Genomic DNA, 19,179 nt, shown 5'->3' on the forward strand with positions numbered 1-19,179 from the left:
TGTGCACCACAAGGAAGAGCAGCCCGGCTTGCCCCAACTAGAGAAAGTCTTGGCACAGCAACGAAGATTCGGTGCAGCCAAAAATAAAATAAATACATTGAAAAAAAAAAAGGTCAGTAGAATAAAAAAAGAAGAACAGTTTCATCCATTAGTACCTGTCCATTACTGGAATGTTGAATATAACATTTCTCTGGAACACTACTAATTCTAGAAAGTATCAATATTGAGAAATCATTGCCACCTGGAATTTGAGAGACTTTTGTTCTGCCACCTGTACATCTAATGCAAGAATGGTTTACAAGTATATCTCAAAAACTGTATGTATATAAGGTGATGGAGAATCTGAAACTTGCTTTATCTTTGAGGATATAGCACTGAGCCAGGGTTCCCTTAGGATTCCTTTTCAGGCCCTCGGAAGTCATCAAGCTATCTGGCATTCCCCCAAGAGTTCCGATACTCATATTAAACGAACGCCCTCTTGAGGACATGTCTAAGGGCTCACCCTTGTACTTTACCTTGAGAGCAAATGTTGCCGCTGCCACAAATGACCTGTGGGTCCAGTGACCCGGCTGGTCTCTAATTCATCACCCTGCAAGTGCTCCAGGACACCCTCCCAGAGCCATACCCCTGATTTTGGAGTTCCCACAGAACTATGCCCACTGGCACAGCAATTCTTGCCTGAGCATATCTTAGACAGAGGTTTCCTTTCTTTCTGTAATCCATTTGCTTTCCATCTTTCAGAAAATTACTCAATTTCTGATCTTCCAATAATACTCTTTCTTTTTGGATTCTTTTTTTCATTCACTTTTAGAGATCTAAAGGAAAGTGAAGTTGCTCAGTTGTGTCCGACTCTCGAGACCCCATGGACTGTAGCCCTCCAGACTCCTCCATCCTTGGGGTCCTCCAGGCAAGAATACTGCAGTGAGTAGCCGTTTCCTTTTCCAGGGAATACCCAGCTTTTATTTATTAGGATCCTGCCACTCCTAGATCCATAGAGTGCTTTTTATTACTGACTTTCTTAAGGAGATATAGGTTTAGAGCTTTCCAGCATGTATGCCAAAGGGCATGCTGCCATGCTCTCTCCTTGTGCCCTAGACCAGCTGCTGCTGTCTCACTCTTTTCCTACTTTATAAATTATTTCTTCTGGCAGTCTGCTGAATACAACTGGAGAATACACCAGTATTCTGGTGAATACAACTAAGGCCGTGCGCCACAACTACCAAGCCTGTGCTGAGAGCCCAGGAGCCACAACTGAAGCCCGTATGCTCTACAGCCTGCACTCTGTGACAAGAAAAACTGCCACAATGAGAAGTCCCTGTACCACATCCAGGGAGCAGCCCATGCTCGCCAAAACTAGAAAAAAAGCCCACACAGCAACGAAGATGCAGCACAGCCAAATAAATAAATAAAAAGCAAATTATTCCTTAGTTGTCCATGAAAAATGGTAACATATCCCTAAAAACTTGGGTAGGCTGTTATTTGGACTTGAGGGTATCAAGAAATAAGTATATACTATCTTCTAATCACTTACCTCTAAGTTGCTGGAGTTCCATGTTCAAACTCTCAATGTTATTCTCATAGAACTCAAGATTTTGAAGGGTCTCTGCCCTCAGTGATTCCTCTTGCTTCTCCTCCAGCAATAAGCTGAGCTCTTCCTGAGCCCTGCGGCACATATCCAAGTCCTGTTCCATCTCCTGAATCCTTACCAAGACCAAGGGACACTGGGAAGTCTGGTCCAAAGTCTTGTCAACATTCTCCGGGCCCTCCTTTTCTAGGCTCTCCCAGCCAGGACGGTTACAGGTTAACAGCTTGGGGGGTACTGCATTTGTTCTCTGCTGGGCCGAGGGAGGCAGGGGAGCTGGGCGAGAGGGTCTCATTGCCAGGGGTGGATCCAGTCTCAGGTTCTGGTCTCCCAGCGCATGGGGAGGAGTAGATGATGGAGTACAGGGACGGGGTGGTGGGGGCCTTAGAGCTTTTCTCCTTTCAGGCAACTCCTGCTGAGTCATTAGCTTCGAGGAACCTCGGAAAATATCCTTTTCGGAGTTAAAGTCCATGATTGAAAAGTGGCGCAAGATTTTATCTGGTTCTGGGAAGGGCCCTGACAAGCTCTTCTCAAACTCTATCAGTTGCTGGGTCAACTTTGAATCCAGGTCCGTGCAGCCGTCTCCTTGTGACCGTGTCATGGCTTCCAGGGCGGGTGCCTTGTCTTGCAGACCAGGCTTCATCTCTGATCTGTCTGGGGCGGAGCAAAAGCTGGAAGCACTTTCTTTGGGTGTGCAGTGCTTTTTCACACATCTTGCCAGGCCGTGGAGCTGAGAGCTCAGCTGGCTGGGTCTGACTGCCCTGGAGGCAGTGAGGGAAGAGGCGCTGTGAAGAGGTGGCCCTGGCTTCTGCAGGGTTTTTGGCTGGGAGTATGAAGTTCTTCTGGGAGGTAGGCTGGAGTAGTCTCGAGTCCTTGCTTCTAGAGGAACAGAGTCAGAATACTGGTCTGGGCTAGGGTGGCTTCCTCCTCTCATAGAATAATACTGGTTTCTCTGCAAATCAGGATGAAAAGGTACTGGAGGTTGGGACGCAACACCATTGACGACCTCTGAAGGATCCGTCGTGGAAGAGCATTTGACAAGAAGCTGCTCGTGCCCCGCACCTGGGCTTCCTGGGGGCCCTCCTGAGGGGTCCGCGTCCCAGTGAGACTGTTTATCTTCTTCACACTCAGAAGTCAGGTGTTCCAGGGTAGAAGTGGGTGTTTCAGAAATAACACAGTTGGACTTCTCTGCTTTATACTCATGAAATTCATGTCTTTTTCCTTCTGCTTCTAAGGAGTTCTCTGAACAATCCAAAGGTGTGTCAGGAATGTTGGTGAGGTCGCTCTCCTGTGACAGATCCATGGTTTCCTCTACCCTTGTTTGAGGACATAACTTTACAAACCGGTAAGGAAAGATGCCTGTCCTGCCTTTCAGTGACCCTTCAAGCCAGCCATCTTCCAGAGTGCCCAGGATTCGGATTTTATCACCTACTTCAAAATCCAGCTCATTTGGCTCCAGGGCCTGGAATCTGTGAAGGGCAATTCCGTAGGTGCCCGGCTGCTCAGTGTCCTCTTCTGGCTCTTTCTCCTCTCCTGTACTGGTATCTACTTCACCGTTACTAACGCAGTCATCACAATTTCCAGAATTGACCGATTCATCCACAGTCCTCAGGGGCCCCAAAAGCTCTACAAAACCTTCTGGAAAAATGCCTCTTCGACCCTCTAGTTCCCCTTCAAACCAGCCTGGCTCAGGAATTCCAATAATGGTAATCACATCCCCTTCTCTGAAGTCCAGCTCCTCATCCAGCTGGGCAGAAAGCCCCATCAGGGCCCGGGCTTGTCCCATGGAATATTCGGGAATCTGGAGAAGAGCACTCTGTGAGTGCCACTGCTGACTCTGTGAGGAGAGGCAGAGCTCCCTAACACACGAGGATGGGAAGAAGCCCCGGGCACCCCAGCAGTTTCGGCCCTGGAGCCAGCCACCAGTGAGAGTGCCATCAAGAATCACTAGGTCACCTAAAGAAAGAAAAGAGAAGCAGAGATAATGACTTCCATTATCACCCCTGGAAGACAGTGGTATAAGTAATAGTGCAATTCATCATCTTAAACACCTACCAAATTCAAGGGAATGTAAATCTAGAGTTTTCAGGGCATAAACACTTTTTGACAATTTAGTGACAATAGAGTGAACATTCCTATAAACCTGTGGTTTCCAAAATGTGGTCCTCAAAACCCTGGGGTTGGATCCCTAAGACTCTTTCAGAGGGTCTGTGAGGTCAAAACTATTATTTTTTTTTTTCACTTCATCCAAAACAATGTAACGTGGCAAACTGAATACTGATTTAAATAAAATAATCAAGATTTCTTCTATTTTTAAATTAAATTTTTTAAAAACTGTTGAGTGCATTGCATGGCTTGCAGGATCTTAGCTCCTCGACCAGGGATTGAACTTGCACCCTCAGCAGCGAAAGCACAGAGTCCTACCACCAGGGACCACCAGGAAATTTCCTAGATTTCTTCTACTAAACCAAATATTAAAGACATCTGCAAAAAATGTAAACAAATGTTACTATTCTCACTAAATTTTTTTGTTTAGGAAACTAGTTATTTTTCAGAAAATGTTATTCATGTTAATGTTAATATGCATTAAAAAATAAATTGATAATTTAAAAAAATTCTCAGCTTTAATAGCTAATGTAAATATTAATAGACTCACAGAAGCAAGTACTCTTCAGGTTCTCAAAAATTCTAAGAATGTAAATGAATCCTAGGATCAAAAAGGTTGAGAAATGCTACTATCAACAAGTTTGTGCCACTGGATTTATTTATAAATGATGGAGAACATATTCATTTCCACTAGAAACCTTTGAATAGATTGATCTAATTTTTCACACTAAGTTATATTCAATATAAAAAATTAGCAAAGAAAGAAATCTTCAAAGTCCCTCCTAAACAATTTTTATCCTGAAAATACATCATAATGAAATTTTAAAAGAGTTCCAAGTAATCAAGGACTTTGTTTTTTAAAATAATCAGTAATTTCAATATTGTTTCAAGGTATCGTCACAAAATACACACTAAACAGTTAGCATCTGTCTTGCTGCTGAAGAAAGTGAGGAGTGGAAAAGACAGGGCACAGTGCTTGTTTCTGAAAAAAAAATGAAACTAAAATTCAACCTATTATGATTCACCCCAGTGAACAAATTCCTCTACTGTTTTGCAGCAAACTTTTAATTTTCTAATTATGACCTATTCATTTTGTAGATTATCGATTTTAATTTTTTTTTTTAACTTTCTTAACATTTAAGTCAATTTCCCTTTCATGAGTAGGGGTGATTAAGGAATGCAACTGGCCCAAGTGAAAGAAGACCAGGAGAGCCAAGCACCTGGCAAAATCATGAGGCCTTTTATAGTCAAGCATACTTGAATGCTGGATTATCATCTAGGGTATCAATTTATATGCTCTTTTTATAAAAATTAAGTCTATCTTCTTACGAAGTGAATTAGATGCAATACTGACAGGTACCACGTCTCTTTTTTGTTTCAAAAACCTGATATAATGCCTTTCACACAGCAAGCACTCAATGTCCTCATTATTAGTGAAGATTCTTCAATTTCCCAATAAATATATCTTCCCTCCAAAACTAGCTCCATGCTGTCCAACTTCCTTTTGTTCTGTAATTTCTCTCAAAACATTTATTCCATTCATCACTTGCTCGTTGCTACCATCTAGTCCGACTCTCATCATCTCTTTCTTTTAAAACTTTTCCCAGACATTGTCTCTTCCAATCTACCAAACTAAGACTATAAATGTACCAATTTTATCATATTCTTCCCCTGCTCAAATGTTTACCATGGGACATGAAGGCTTCTTCCTATTAACCAAGGCTTTTCCTATAATAATCCTATTCTCTTACTACCTGAAATATAGTAAAAGAAAATAAGCTTGCTCTGAATGTTCTCCAAAGAGGTTTAGTTACTAAGCTACCAAAAGAAAGTGTTCATGAAAGTCACTCAGTCGTGTCTGACTCTTTGCGATCCCATGAACTATACAGTTCATGGAATTCTCCAGGCCAGAATACTGGAGTAGGTAACCTTTCCCTTCTCCAGGGGATCTTCCCAACCCAGGGATCAAACCCTGCATTGCAGGCAGATTATTTACCAGCTGAGCTATCAGGGAAGCCCAAGCTACGAAAAGGCTGTTCTTATGTTTTCACCTCAATGCAACCTGGCATTTACATCCAGATACAACCTCCCCCTGCCCCATCCCCAGCTATCCAATATTATCTCACCTTTGAGAACCTAATTCCACACAAGGGGACTTTGCCTCCTAAACAAGCCTCTCTATCCAAAACCTTAGCATATTTCTCTAATAAACTTTAAAGGTCTACACACATCTTGGTCATCTGTAGTCTACTAAAGAATTTATCACTTATATCAACAATTTTGACACTTGTATATTTATAGACTATACAGCTCCTAATGTAAGATTTTTGCATTTAGTAGTAAGCACTAAATCACTCTCACTGATTTCATACCGGTTTGCTTAGATGTCCCTGAAAAATAGGGTCTTGGTCTTGTATTTCTATTTTCCCTTTAATTTCTGATTCAATATCCCATTGGTCAGAGATTGGGGTCCTGAGAATTACAAGTGACTTTTCCCCATTCCAACAGGACCACAGAAGAAACTCACTGGAGACATGGCTACTGTTCAGACACAACAAGCCTTTTAGTGACCAAGAATAAAAGTGTGCCATAACTCCCACTCTATTGGCTTTGAAATGAACTGACTTTTTTAAAGCTGCAGAATCAGAATATTTTCTTGTAATGCCAGATCTCTATGAAATCCTTACAGTAGGATTTGTTTCCCTATTTTCTGTTGAGTGACTGTTTTGATAGGCTTTATGACTGTCATTATGTTGATTATTTCTATATAATAAAGGTGAATTTTTTTTTAAGTCACAATTTAGTCCCTAAAAAGCACCTCAGAGATAATTTTGTTGAATACTTTTATTTTATATAGCCCTGTTATTGAGTTTTTTGCATTCTGATTGTTTAGGAATGGAGGCTACTTGGTGGTCATTTCTAGACTTCAAAAACAACAATACGAGGAACTTCTGGAATACGGTGACCAGATTTTGAGAATAGAAAAATAGGAAGTAGGGTGACTCTTAGGGTAAGCCTGAGCCTTTTATTTATGCACAATTAATCCCAGTCACCACAGTGCTTGTTTCTTCTGGTTAAATTTTTATTTTATATTTGAACAAGAAATGCATTAAGAATAAGATGATAAGAAAGTCCAAGAGTCTGAATATAAGTAGTCTGGCTCTGCAGGTTTTAGGTCCTCACTGAATCCTAGTGCCCAGGGACTCTGTGCTCTATGCAGACTGACCACACTCTTTACCTAGGCTTCCACATGAGCCATATCAGAACCTTAATCCTGATATCTCACGCCATGACACCAGAAATTTATGACACAAGTGCTTTAACTGATAATTATCATTTATCTATTTATAAATAAATTTATCAATTTAATTTGTATTGGTCTTTTTTGGGGGTAGGGAGGTAGTCTAGAAGCATGGGATTGTAAGCAAGGAGTAAGCATTCTGTATTGTATAAGGCAATTAAATATTTCATCACTCTAACTTTTTTTTTTTTCTCTCTTTCACTGTCTTTTCTTTGCCATACTCTCATTTTGTTTTTTTGTTGTCTCTCTCTTTCCCCCCCGCTCTGTATTTTTTAGGATAACACTCGCATTGATCTTTCTAAGAGACAAACTTGTTTCTGAATTTAAATTAACTCCAACTATAGGGAACAGACCAACACAAACAGGAAGCTTCAGGGAAAGGAGAAAGGGTGACACCTGCTGGAAGAACCACTGGTGGTTTTCATTCCACACCGAAGCTCCCTGGAAAATGTAGACACACACAAAACTTCACGTAATTATCAAGAAACGAGGCCCCCAGAAGCACATTTATGAGCGCCAGGATGAGAACCATAAAATGGCTCATTTTTACTGAGCGCTTTCCCTGTGCCAGATGCTTTAATGTATAACCTCATTTAGTCCTCGCGACTACCCTGAGGTAGGTGCTATAACTTGTAGATAAGGACACTGAGGCCAAGAGAACTTAAGTAATTAAACCAAAGTCAATAGCTACTGAGTTGTGAAGCTGGATTTAAATCTAGGGATATCAGAATTCTCACCCCCTGAACTACACTGCCGGCTCGGCTCTATCTATATATAATATACATTTATTAATTATACATATATATAGATAATACAATTTTAGAGTTAAAATAGATATACTTTTTCTCTTATTTTAGTGATACTTCTGAAAGGTAAGTAAATAACAACTGAAGGCAGCATGGTAAAACAAAACAGGTCTCAAACATTAGCCCACATGCTCTTAAAGGTTTCCAAATCCCTCGCGACATATATTAAATCACAGCAGAGGAGACGCTTCACTGCTACACTGAAGGATCAAAGGAAAGGTAAGGAAGCAACAAGGAACTGGATTAATAGTACTAAAGTACTAGGGATAAAGGAATGTATACACTCATGAGCGGAGACACGGATCTTCATAAACCATATGTAGTATAAAACAATAGAAAATCAAAGGAATTAAAATCACTTCTGTGTCTCATGTTAAGATTCCCCTCAAATTAAAAATTGTATACATATACCTAACTTCCTCATCTTCAAAGGCTATATGTCCTAATCAGAAGACATACAGAACAAAAAGATGTGAAAAGCACAGAAGGAAACAGAGCTGAATAGTCAGCATGCTAACTGGAAGACCGTAAAGTATCACAGAAAAGAACAAGCTAAAATCACTAATAATTAATAATATATCTCTTTCCCTATGCATTCCCTGCTCAGCATTCTTTCCTTTTGAGCTCTGCTTATGTTTTTAAGGGGCTTCCCAGGTGGTGCTAATGGTAAAGAACCCACCTCCCAGTAGGAGGAGACTTAACAGACTCAGGTTTGATCCCTATGTGGGGAAGATTCCCTGGAGAAAGGCATGGCAACCCACTCCAGTATTCTTGCCTGGAGAATCCCACAGACAGAGGAGTTCCTCAGGCTTAACTTGTTAAAAGCTAGTTAAGATAAGGTCTACAGGCTCCAGGATCCAGCCTGACCCTGAGTCAGTCTTCGGAGAGGTGACTTGTGGCTGAAAGGCCCACACCAAGGTCTTCCTGAGAACCTCTTGGTGGCCCTGGGATTCCTGAGGTGGATTTTAACTTGAAAGCAAGTTCACAACACATCAGTCCACTCTTCTCAAGGCAAGCATTCAGCAGAAAATCTCTCTGTTTAGTACCTAAGACAACTTTGTGCTCAGTCTCTCAGTCATGTCCAACTCTTTGAGACTCCATGGTCTGTAGCCCACCAGGCTCCTCTGTCCATGGGACTTTTCAGGCAAGAATGCTGGAGTGGGTTGCCATTTCCTTCTCTAGGGGATCTTCCTGACCCAGGGATCGAACCCACATATTCTATGTCTCATGCACTGCTTGTGGATTCTTTACTCACTAAGCCATTGGAAAGACTACACAAGATATAATATGAAGTAAACAAACTAATTCCAGAAGTCACATTCTCAAAGTCCTTAAATGTTATAGACATACTGTACATTCCCATATAGTATACTGTTATACACAGAATAATAGATAACAAAGTCGTATCAATGTTGTTAGCCACTGGGCTCTGGCCCTTTCTCCACACCTTCTGACTGGTCTGACTGATGTGAACTCAACCGTCCAATGGAAGAACTGTGAGTATGAGCAGATAAGGTTCCCTGCTATAACATCTTCCTCTATTTCTGTCTTCGCAATACTGATTAGCAAAAATGTATTCAAAACAGAGGTAGGGCTCAGTGTAAAGTGAAGACAAGAAACTCTGACAGCTGATTTTGAGGATTAAGGTCAAAGTCCACTTTTCCTTTCTTCTCACTGAATAAAGGTTAGGGAGTTTGCTTGGTCTCTCTCCCCACCTCTATGAGCACTCTCTCTCATATATGTACATGGTTTAAGAAATTAAGCCCATTTCAGGATTTCCCTGGTGGTCCAGTGGTACAGAGACTGTTTCCATTGCAGAGGGCATGGGTTTGATCCCTGGTAGGGAACTAAGATCCCACATGCCATGAGGTGTGGCCCAAAAAAGAAAAGAAAAGGAAATTAAGTCTATCCCCTTAGTGCCATACTCAAAAAAGTAATAATATTAATATATCCAATAAATCATACAATTCTGATGACTGCTGTGAGTCACAAAACTGCACTGATCATAAGCTTCAGTTCGTGGAATACTACTGGTTTCTGTGCTTATGCAGAAATGTATGGACGTACGTACGTGTGCTGAAATGGTTTAGTCACTCTTTACACATTCAGGCTTCCCTGGTGGCTCAGAGGTTAAAGCGTCTGCCTGCAATGTGGGAGACCTGGATTCAATCCCTGGGTCAGGAAGATCCCCTGGAGAAGGAAATGGCAACCCACTCCAGTATTCTTGCCTGGAGAATCCCATGGACGGAGGAGCCTGGTGGGCTACAGTCCATGGGGTTGCAAAGAGTGGGACACGACTGAGTGACTTCACTTTTACTTTCTTTCAAGTCTATCAGAGTACATGAAGCGAGAAATACTTGAAATATCACTGAGACATGACTATGACTATCTGTTTAAAACCACTTCCTTTTAAACTTGTTCTGATGAGAACTTTAATAACATTACCTAATAGTTGGGCAGCAATGGGAATGTTTTGCATCTCTGCCTTAATTTGCATACCACAATTCCTGCTCTATTACTGTACATTAATAAATAAGTCTTAGTACCTAAGACTTGACCACACAAGATATAGGGAATGAAATGAGACTATATTTGTGAGGAAAAAAATACTGTAGAAATTATAAAATGCTACTCAAAGATAAGGATTTATTATTGTCAGCTCTATCTTGGTATTATTGAAGACTCTCTAGAGGTTAATTACTTATAAAAATTCAAAAAAGATCTAGTTGTCAAAATGGACTGACCCCACCAGTATTATTTTAAACAGACTACTCTTGGGTGATCAACTTACCTCGATGGAGAGGAAGACTGTTCAGTTCTAGGGATGTAAATTCACAGATACAGACATACAGTCTCTCGCCCTCTTTTAGACTGGGAATGGTAACAACTTCTACAAAACTGCTGGGGAACTGTCCTGAAAATAAAAGCAAACATTTCCAGTATTAAAATTCCTTTTTTCTATTTGTGTACCAGGACAAAAAACTTTTTTCTGAGCTCATTTATAGACTCCAAATTAAAAACTCACTGAGTACTTATAGCTGGAAAATCTACTGTAGAAAATGTGCAACACACAAAATTAGGTGCCTGCAGAACACAGAGAGTGCAATTCAATCCAATAAACATTTAATGGGTGTCACTCTATCAAAGGCACACTGCAGAGGGGAAAAAGAGTAAGACAGTCTTGGCCCTGAAAGATCTTAAAATCTACTTCAGACATAAAATCTAATTCAGACATTAGCAATAATTCAGTCTGAAATCCAGTGTCAACTCATAGGTATACAAATTGCTATGGAAGTTCAGAGAAGGCAGAAAACGGGTCAGGAAGAAAATGAAAAATTTTATGGAAAAAACTACAGTTGAGTCTGAAGATGGGCAGGGTTATAATAGGTAATGGTAGATAGACAAGCCTGTCAGTTGGAAAGCATCAGAAAGTTTAGCTGATTCCACCTTCTATATATCTCTTGCATCTGTCCACTATCTCAAGACTCATCCTCTCGGTCCAAGCCATGGCTACTTCTCACCTCGATTACTGCAACAACTTCCCATCTTGCCTCCCTGCTTTTGGCTTTGCCCTTCCCTATCATTCTTCAATTTGAAGCAGAGAGCTTTGTAAAATACAAGTCTGACTGTGCTTGAAGCACGTTTACAGCAGCCCATTTCCATAACCCCTTTCCACAGCATGCGCTGTCCTCCATGATCTAGTCTCTGTTCACCTCCCCATGCCATCTCCCCCATCTCAACCATTCACACTTCATGCCAGACTGAACTTTTCTCAGTTCCTCCATGCTCTTTTCCTCTTGTTCCAGGGCCCCTGAATAAGCAATCCTCTCTGCCTATCCTCTTTGACTTCTGACACACCATATTTATCCCAGCTGAGGTATCACATCTACTGGGAAATAATCTATTATCCCCCAAATACAGGTTAAGTATCAACAGAGTCTGTTCTCAGGACTGTAAGATATACTTCAAGCCAGATGTACATAAATATATGCAAGTTAAGGCTGGATTTAACACAGATGCATATTGTGGGAGAAGAACTTCTAGTCTCCTCCTGAATTCATGAAAGAAATTGGTGCTAATATATCTTTTCAAGAATAGAAAAAAGGAAACCAGGCGCATGAAAAGTGGGAGGTAAGTGCCTCTAGGATACAGGGCAACTTTAATAAATTTAGGTCACCCAGGGATTTAGGAGGGCAGCTGGTACCTAACCACAGCAACCTTTTAAAGGAACCTGCAAGGAGAGATGCAATGATAACAGACGTTCTCTCCTCACTGGTAGAAACCACGGCAAACACATGCAGAAAACACAAAAGGATCTGAAGTTTATTTACTGGGCTTGCCATTAAACCTTAATTTTTAATATAGAAAGAAGGGAGTGCCTGTGCCTATTTTGAATGTGAAGAATCATAAGCCTCTTACCTGTCACATCCTCTTTCTTTCCTAGAAGCCAAAATTCATCCACCACTGCCAATACCTCAATAATATCTCCCACAAAGAGTGGCAGTTCTTCTGATACGCTAGGGCAAAAGTCAAAGATAGCTCGAACCACTGAGCCAGCCTCCATCTTTTAAACCTGGAAAGAAAGGTAAAAGAAATGGGAAAGTAGAATTATTTAAGACACTGCAATACAGACCTGTATCTTGAGAATTATCATTAAGATATAAAGGAACTTATAATGAAGTCAAAGTAAATAAGAAGTTTGTACTTTAAAAAAATCAGAATGCTATCTCATTTATTTCTTTAGAAACAATAATTTCCTCATACATTTTCATTTGATGTTCAAAGTCATTCTGGAATCGAAAAAAAAAAAATGACCTATAGCTATGAGTAACAGAAAACATGCAATGTGGAACTGCAGACTTCCCAAAATGCCTGAGGAAGGCAATATGTAAATTAACATTTTTAAAATACAAGGCAAGAGGGTACTTTTAAAATATGGTATTTAAAAGGTAGGGAATTGAAATATGGCATTTCATCTATTCCCCATAACTATATCTTTTTTTGCTTATTTCTTCTCTATTTCCACATATATTTTATTTTTTCAAGTTTTATTGATATAATTGACGTACACATAAGTTTTTGCTTCCCTGTTGATTTAGATGGTAAAGAGTCTGCCTGACTGCAATGCAGGAGACCTGGATTCAATCCCTGGCTTTGGAACATCTGGAGAAGGCAATGGCAACCCACTCCAGTAATTCCATGGACAAAGAGAAGCCTAGTGGGCTGTAGTCCATGGGGTTGCATAGAGTTGGACATGACTGAGCAACTAACAGAGTATATTCTGCATAAGTTTAATCATGAAGTGATTATTGCAATAAGTTTAGTGAACATCCATCATTTCATATAGATACAAAATTTAAGAAATGTATTTAAAAATTATATTTTAAACATGTATTTTCCTTTTGATGAGGGCTCTTAGGAGGTACACCCCTAATAACTTTCATACATAACATACGCAGTATTAATTATACTGATCATGTTGTACGTTACATCCCTAGTACTTATTTATTATTTACTTATTTACAGTGAAGTGACAGAAAGTCGCTCAGCTGTGTCCGACCTTTTGTGACCCCATGAACTGTAGCCTGCCACGCTCCTCTGTCCATGGGATTCTCCAGGCAAGAATACTGGAGTGGATTGCCATGCCCTCCTCCCAGGAGATCTTCTCAACCCAAGGATTGAACCTGAGTCTTCTGCTGGGAGTTTATACATTTTGACTGCCTTCATCCAATTTCCCCAGCCACCTCTGCCCTATCTATGGTGACCACAAAATCTGATCTCTTTTTCTGAGTTTGTTTGTATCTGAAGTATAGTTGACCTATAACACCATGTCAGTTCCTGTTACACAACTTGGTGATTCAATAGTTCTACACATTTCAAAATGATCACCATGATAAATCTAGTCATGATATGTCCTCATACAAAGACAGGAGTTATTAACTATTCCCCACACTATACATTTCATACTTGTGAATCATTTATTTTACAACTGGAACTTACTTCTTAAACTCTCTCATCTATTTCCTTCCTCCTCCCGCCCACCTCCCCTCTGGCAACTACCTGTTTGTTCTTTCTGTCTATGACTTTGTTTCTGTTTTATGTTTGTTCATTTGTTTTTTAGACTTCACATATAAGTGAAATAATAAGGTATTTCTTTTTCTCTGACATTTCATTTAGCATAATGCCCTCTAGATCCATTCATGTTATCAAAAACGGCAAGATTCTATTCTTTGTTATGAATTAGTAATATTCCATTATACACACACACATATATACATGTATATATATAATACACACATGTGCACACAGATATATAATATAACCACATCTTCTTCATCCATTTATCTACTAACAGGCAGTAAGTTCACTTCCCAAGTTTACATCTTTTGTAAATAATGCTTCAATGAACATAGGGGCTCATCTCTCTTTCTGAATTAGCTTTTGTCAGATAAATACCCAGGGCTGGAATTGCTGGATCACACGGTAGTCCTGTTTTTAATTTTTTGAGGAACCTCCATACTGTTTTCCATAATGGTTGTACCAGTTTATATTCCCACCAACAGTGCACATAGTTCAGTTCAGTTGCTCAGTCGTGTCTGACTCTTTGCGACCCCATGAATTGCAGCACGCCAGGCCTCCCTGTCCATCACCATCTCCCAGAGTTCACTCAAACTGACGTCCATCGAGTTGGTGATGCCATCCAGCCATCTCATCCTCTGTCGTCCCCTTTTCCTACTGCCCTCAATCTCTCCCAGCATCAGTCTTTTCCAATGAGTCAACTCTTTGCATGAGGTGGCCAAAGTACTGGAGTTTCAGCTTTAGCATCATTCCTTCCAAAGAAATCCCAGGGCTGATCTCCTTTAGAATGGACTGGTTGGATCTCCTTGCAGTCCAAGGGACTCTCAAGAGCCTTCTCCAACACCACAGTTCAAAAGCATCAATTCTTTGGTGCTCAGCTTTCTTCACAGTCCACCTCTCACATCCGTACATGACTACTGGAAAAACCATAGCCTTGACTAGACGGACCTTTGTTGGCAAAGTAATGTCTCTGCTTTTCAATATGCTATCTAGGTTGGTCATAACTTTCCTTACAAGGAGTAAGCGTCTTTTACTTTCATGGCTGCAGTCACCATCTGCAGTGATTCTGGAGCCCCCAAAAATAAAGTCTGACACTGTTTCCACTGTTTCCCCATCTATTTCCCATGAAGTGACGGGGCCAGATTCCATGATCTTTGTTTTCTGAATGTTGAGCTTTAAGCCAACTTTTTCACTCTCCTCTTCCTCTTTCAGGCTTTTGAGTTCCTCTTCACTTTCTGCCATAAGGGTGGTGTCATCTGCATATCTGAGGTTATTGATATTTCTCCCGGCAATCTTGATTCCAGCTTGTGCTTCTTCCAGTCCAGCGTTTCTCATGATGTACTCTGCACAGAAGTTAAATAAGCAGGGTGACAATATATAGCCTTGACGAACTCCTTTTCCTATTTGGAACCAGTCTGTTGTTCCATGTCCAGTTCTAACTGTTGCTTCCTGACCTGCATGTAGGTTTCTCAAGAGGCAGGTCAGGTGGTCCGGTATTCCCATCTCTTTCAGAATTTTCCACAGTTTATTGTGATCCACACAATCAAAGGCTTCGGCATAGTCAATAAAGCAGAAAGAGATGTTTTTCTGGAACTCTCTTGCTTTTTCCATGATCCAGCGGATGTTGGCAATTTGATCCCTGGTTCCTCTGCCTTTTCTAAAACCAGCTTGAACATCTGGAAGTTCACGGTTCACATATTGCTGAAGCCTGGCTTGGAGAATTTTGAGCATTACTTTACTAACGTGTGAGATGAGTGCAACTGTGCGGTAGTTTGAGCATTCTTTGGCATTGCCTTTCTTTGGGATTGGAATAAAAACTGACCTTTTCTAGTCTTGTGGCCACTGCTGAGTTTTCCAAATTTGCTGGCATATTGAGTGCAGCACTTTCACAGCATCATCTTTCAGGATATGGAATAGCTCAACTGGAATTCCATCACCTCCACTAGCTTTGTTCGTAGTGAAGCTTCCTAAGGCGCACTTGACTTCACATTCCAGGATGTCTGGCTTTAGGTGAGTGATCATACCATTGTGATTATCTTGGTCGTGAAGATCTTTTTTGTACAGTTCTTCCGTGTATTCCTGGCACCTCTTCTTAATATCTTCTGCTTCTGTTAGGTTCATATCATTTCTGTCCTTTATCGAGCCCATCCATCTTTGCATGAAATGTTCCCTTGATATCTCTAATTTTCTTGAAGAGATCTCTAGTCTTTCCCATTCTGTTGTTTTTCTCTATTTCTTTGCATTGATCTCTCTCCACAACTACCTTAAAGATGGGGGTACGAGGCTCAGAAAGTTATAAAACAATTTGTTCAAGATCACAGAGTTTATAGCAGCAGGGCCAGGATTTGGACTGAGGGCATTCTGGTCCCTACTTACTTCTATTAAAATAAAAAGAAAAAGTAATTCGACCTGAGTAACAGCAACAGTAGCGCAGATTTAAAATGCATTGAAAAATAAAAATCCATAAAAACAACAAGAAAAAACTATGTAGATGGCGCCTCTAGACAGGACTGAGTACACAATACCACATCAACAATGTGTTTTCCATTCAAAGAAGCCTACAGTCCAAACTTGCATACTACCTGCTATGGTATCTGTGCTGTTATAAGACAATGTGTCTGTTATTCTCTGTCAAGGGAGCCTAAGTGCATGCTCATCTGGTGGCTCAGATGGTAAAGAATTTGCCTGCAATGCAGGAGACCTGGGTTCCATTCCTGGCTCTGGGAGATTCCCTGGAGAAGGGAATGACTACCCATTCCAGTATTCTTGCCTGGAGAATCCCATGGACAGAGGAGCCTGGAAGGCTACAGTCCAGCGGGATACAGACAGTCAGACACAGCTGAGCAACTAACACTTCACTTCAAGCAACAGAAAGGGAGGCAATAAAAAGGAGGGCATATGTATACTGGAAACCCTCAGGATTACTGTACTCTTCTCCCAGGTCTTTTATAAGAAGCAACAGAAGCTCTCCAGAGTGTCCAGGCCCCTGCCTGCTGTTCTTTATTTGCCTCAAGTATTCATTTGGTGCTGGGAGAGATGAGGATTCTAACCTTCATCTCACATATAACTATGCTGTCACTTCTGTGTGATTCTTTTCGACCCCATGGACTGTAGCCCGCCAGGCTCCTCTGTCCATGGGATTCCCCAGGCAAGAATATTGGAGTGGGTTGCCATGCCCTCCTCCAGGAGATCTTCCCAACCCAGAGATCGAACCTATATCTCTTATGTCTCCGACACTAGCAGGCAAGTTCTTTACCACTAGCACCACCTGAGAGCCCCTACATATAACTATAACCAACATCAAAAGGCACCAAGTGCCTAGTTACAAAAAAGAATAGTTACAGCTTCGTTAAGTTTACAGTCTAAGAATGATGTGGACAAACATTTAGGCACATAATAAATTGTTTAGTCTATTAATGCAAAGTACCTATAAGATTCTAATGACTCATGCAATGCAAATGTTACATATTTCACTTGAACTACTGAGTAAAAAGAGCTTGTCCTTGTGTTACAGAAACTTTTTTCCTATAATGAGATGACTTGGGTATATAACGGAAAAGAGAAGTAGCTAGTAACATTCCCCATATCCTCTCCCACCACATATTTTCTTTAAGTATTAAAACATATACAAATCTTCCCTAGTGGCTCAGATGGTAAAGGATCTGCCCGCAATGCAGGAGATCCAGGTTCGATCCCTGGGTTGGGAAGATGCCCTGGAGTAGGAAATGGCAACCCATTCCAGTATTCTTGCCTGGGAAATCCCATGGACAGAGGAGTGGGGCAGGCTACAGTTCACGGGGTCGCAAAGAGTCACACACGACTGAGTGACTAACACAATTAAAAATCACACACTGAGGAGGCAGTGTAATGTGAATCCAAATTACTGGGCTCCTGCTGTCAGAGACGGAGAAAGCAATGGAACCCCACTCCAGTACTCTTGCCTGGAAAATCCCTGGACAGAGGAGCCTGGTAGGCTGCAGTCCATGGGGTCGCTGAGGGTCGGACATGACTGAGCGACTTCACCTTCTTTTCACTTTCATGCATTGGAGAAGGAAATGGCAACCCACTCCAGTGTTCTTGCCTGGAGAATCCCAGGGACGGGGGAGCCTGGTGGGCCGCCGTCTATGGGGTCGCACAGAGTCAGACACGACTCAAATGACTCAGCAGCAGCAGCTGTCAGAGAGATCAAGGTTCGAATCCCAGCTCCACTATATTTTAGCTTTTTCACCTTGGATATATTACTTGGGCTTCAGCTTCTTTTTTTAAAAAATGGAGATAATCATACTTTCATAATAACCATCAAGAGGGTGATGATAATGATAAAAGTAATTATACTAATGCCTAATAAGGTGACGAATAGATTTAAGGGATTAGATCTGGTAGACAGAGTGCCTGAAGAGCTATGGATGGAGGTTCATAACACTGTCAAAAATATGGTTTTTCCAGTAGTCATGTACAGATGTGACAGTGGGACCATAAAGAAGGCTGAGTGCCAAAGAATTGATGCTTTTGAACTGTGGTGCTGCGCAAGACTCTTGAGAGTCCCTTGGACTGCAAGGAGATCAAACCAGTCATTCCTCAATGAAATCAATGCTATTTATTCACTGGAAGGACTGAAGTTGACACTCCAATACTTTGGCCACCTGATGAGAAGAGCTGACTCATTGGCAAAGAACCTGATGCTGGGAAAGATTGAGGGCAGGAGGAAAAGGGGATGACAGAGGCTGAGATGACTGGATGGCATCACTGACTCAATGGACAAGAGTTTGAGCAAACTCCAGGAGACAGTGGAGGACAGAGAAGGCTGGTGTGCTGCAGTCTATGGGGTCCCAAAGAGTCAGACATGACTTAGCAACTGAACAACAATGCCTAATATTTAATTAGCACGTCTATATGTAGCACTATGACTTCCCTCCTTGGGTCTTCACAACAACCCTGCTGTATATAGTTGGTTCCCATTCTGCAAGCTCAGAGAGGCAATATAATCTGTCCAGGGTCACACAGTAAGTCAGACACGGAACAGGAATGCAGATCTGCCTGTCTTCAAACCCATAACCAGTATGCTAATAGTGTGAAAGCACCTGGGACAGGGGGAATACAGTAGGTGCTCAATAAATGTTAGCAGTTATTATTAAACATCATTTCCATAATCATCTATAAGACTAAATCTGTCAATGATATAGCATCATCAGAGAGTGTGATATTTCAAGTATATAAACACTATATCATTTACTATTTCAACATCTCAAACATGATTAACTTTGACCATGTTTAAAACCTAGGCGCATAACATACATCCTTGGCAT

The 19,179-nt window shown here is 41.1% G+C and overlaps 1 protein-coding gene across 2 annotated transcripts in view; it reads right to left on the minus strand.

Annotated features, from left to right (window-relative positions):
- Positions 1-19,179, minus strand: part of DNMBP (dynamin binding protein) — a 118,798-nt gene that overhangs the window by 70,947 nt on the left and 28,672 nt on the right. For both annotated transcript variants that reach the window (XM_055560982.1, XM_055560983.1), the window contains exons 2-4: positions 12,215-12,368; positions 10,587-10,709; positions 1,532-3,538 (exon numbers count right to left, since the gene is read on the minus strand). In XM_055560982.1, the coding sequence (XP_055416957.1) occupies positions 1,532-3,538; positions 10,587-10,709; positions 12,215-12,359 (2,275 nt within the window). In that variant the 5' untranslated portion in view covers positions 12,360-12,368. The remainder of the gene's footprint in view (positions 1-1,531; positions 3,539-10,586; positions 10,710-12,214; positions 12,369-19,179) is intronic.

This window comes from Bubalus kerabau, chromosome 22 (assembly GCF_029407905.1).
Source record: "Bubalus kerabau isolate K-KA32 ecotype Philippines breed swamp buffalo chromosome 22, PCC_UOA_SB_1v2, whole genome shotgun sequence".
In the NCBI taxonomy this organism is placed as follows: Eukaryota; Metazoa; Chordata; class Mammalia; order Artiodactyla; family Bovidae; genus Bubalus; species Bubalus kerabau.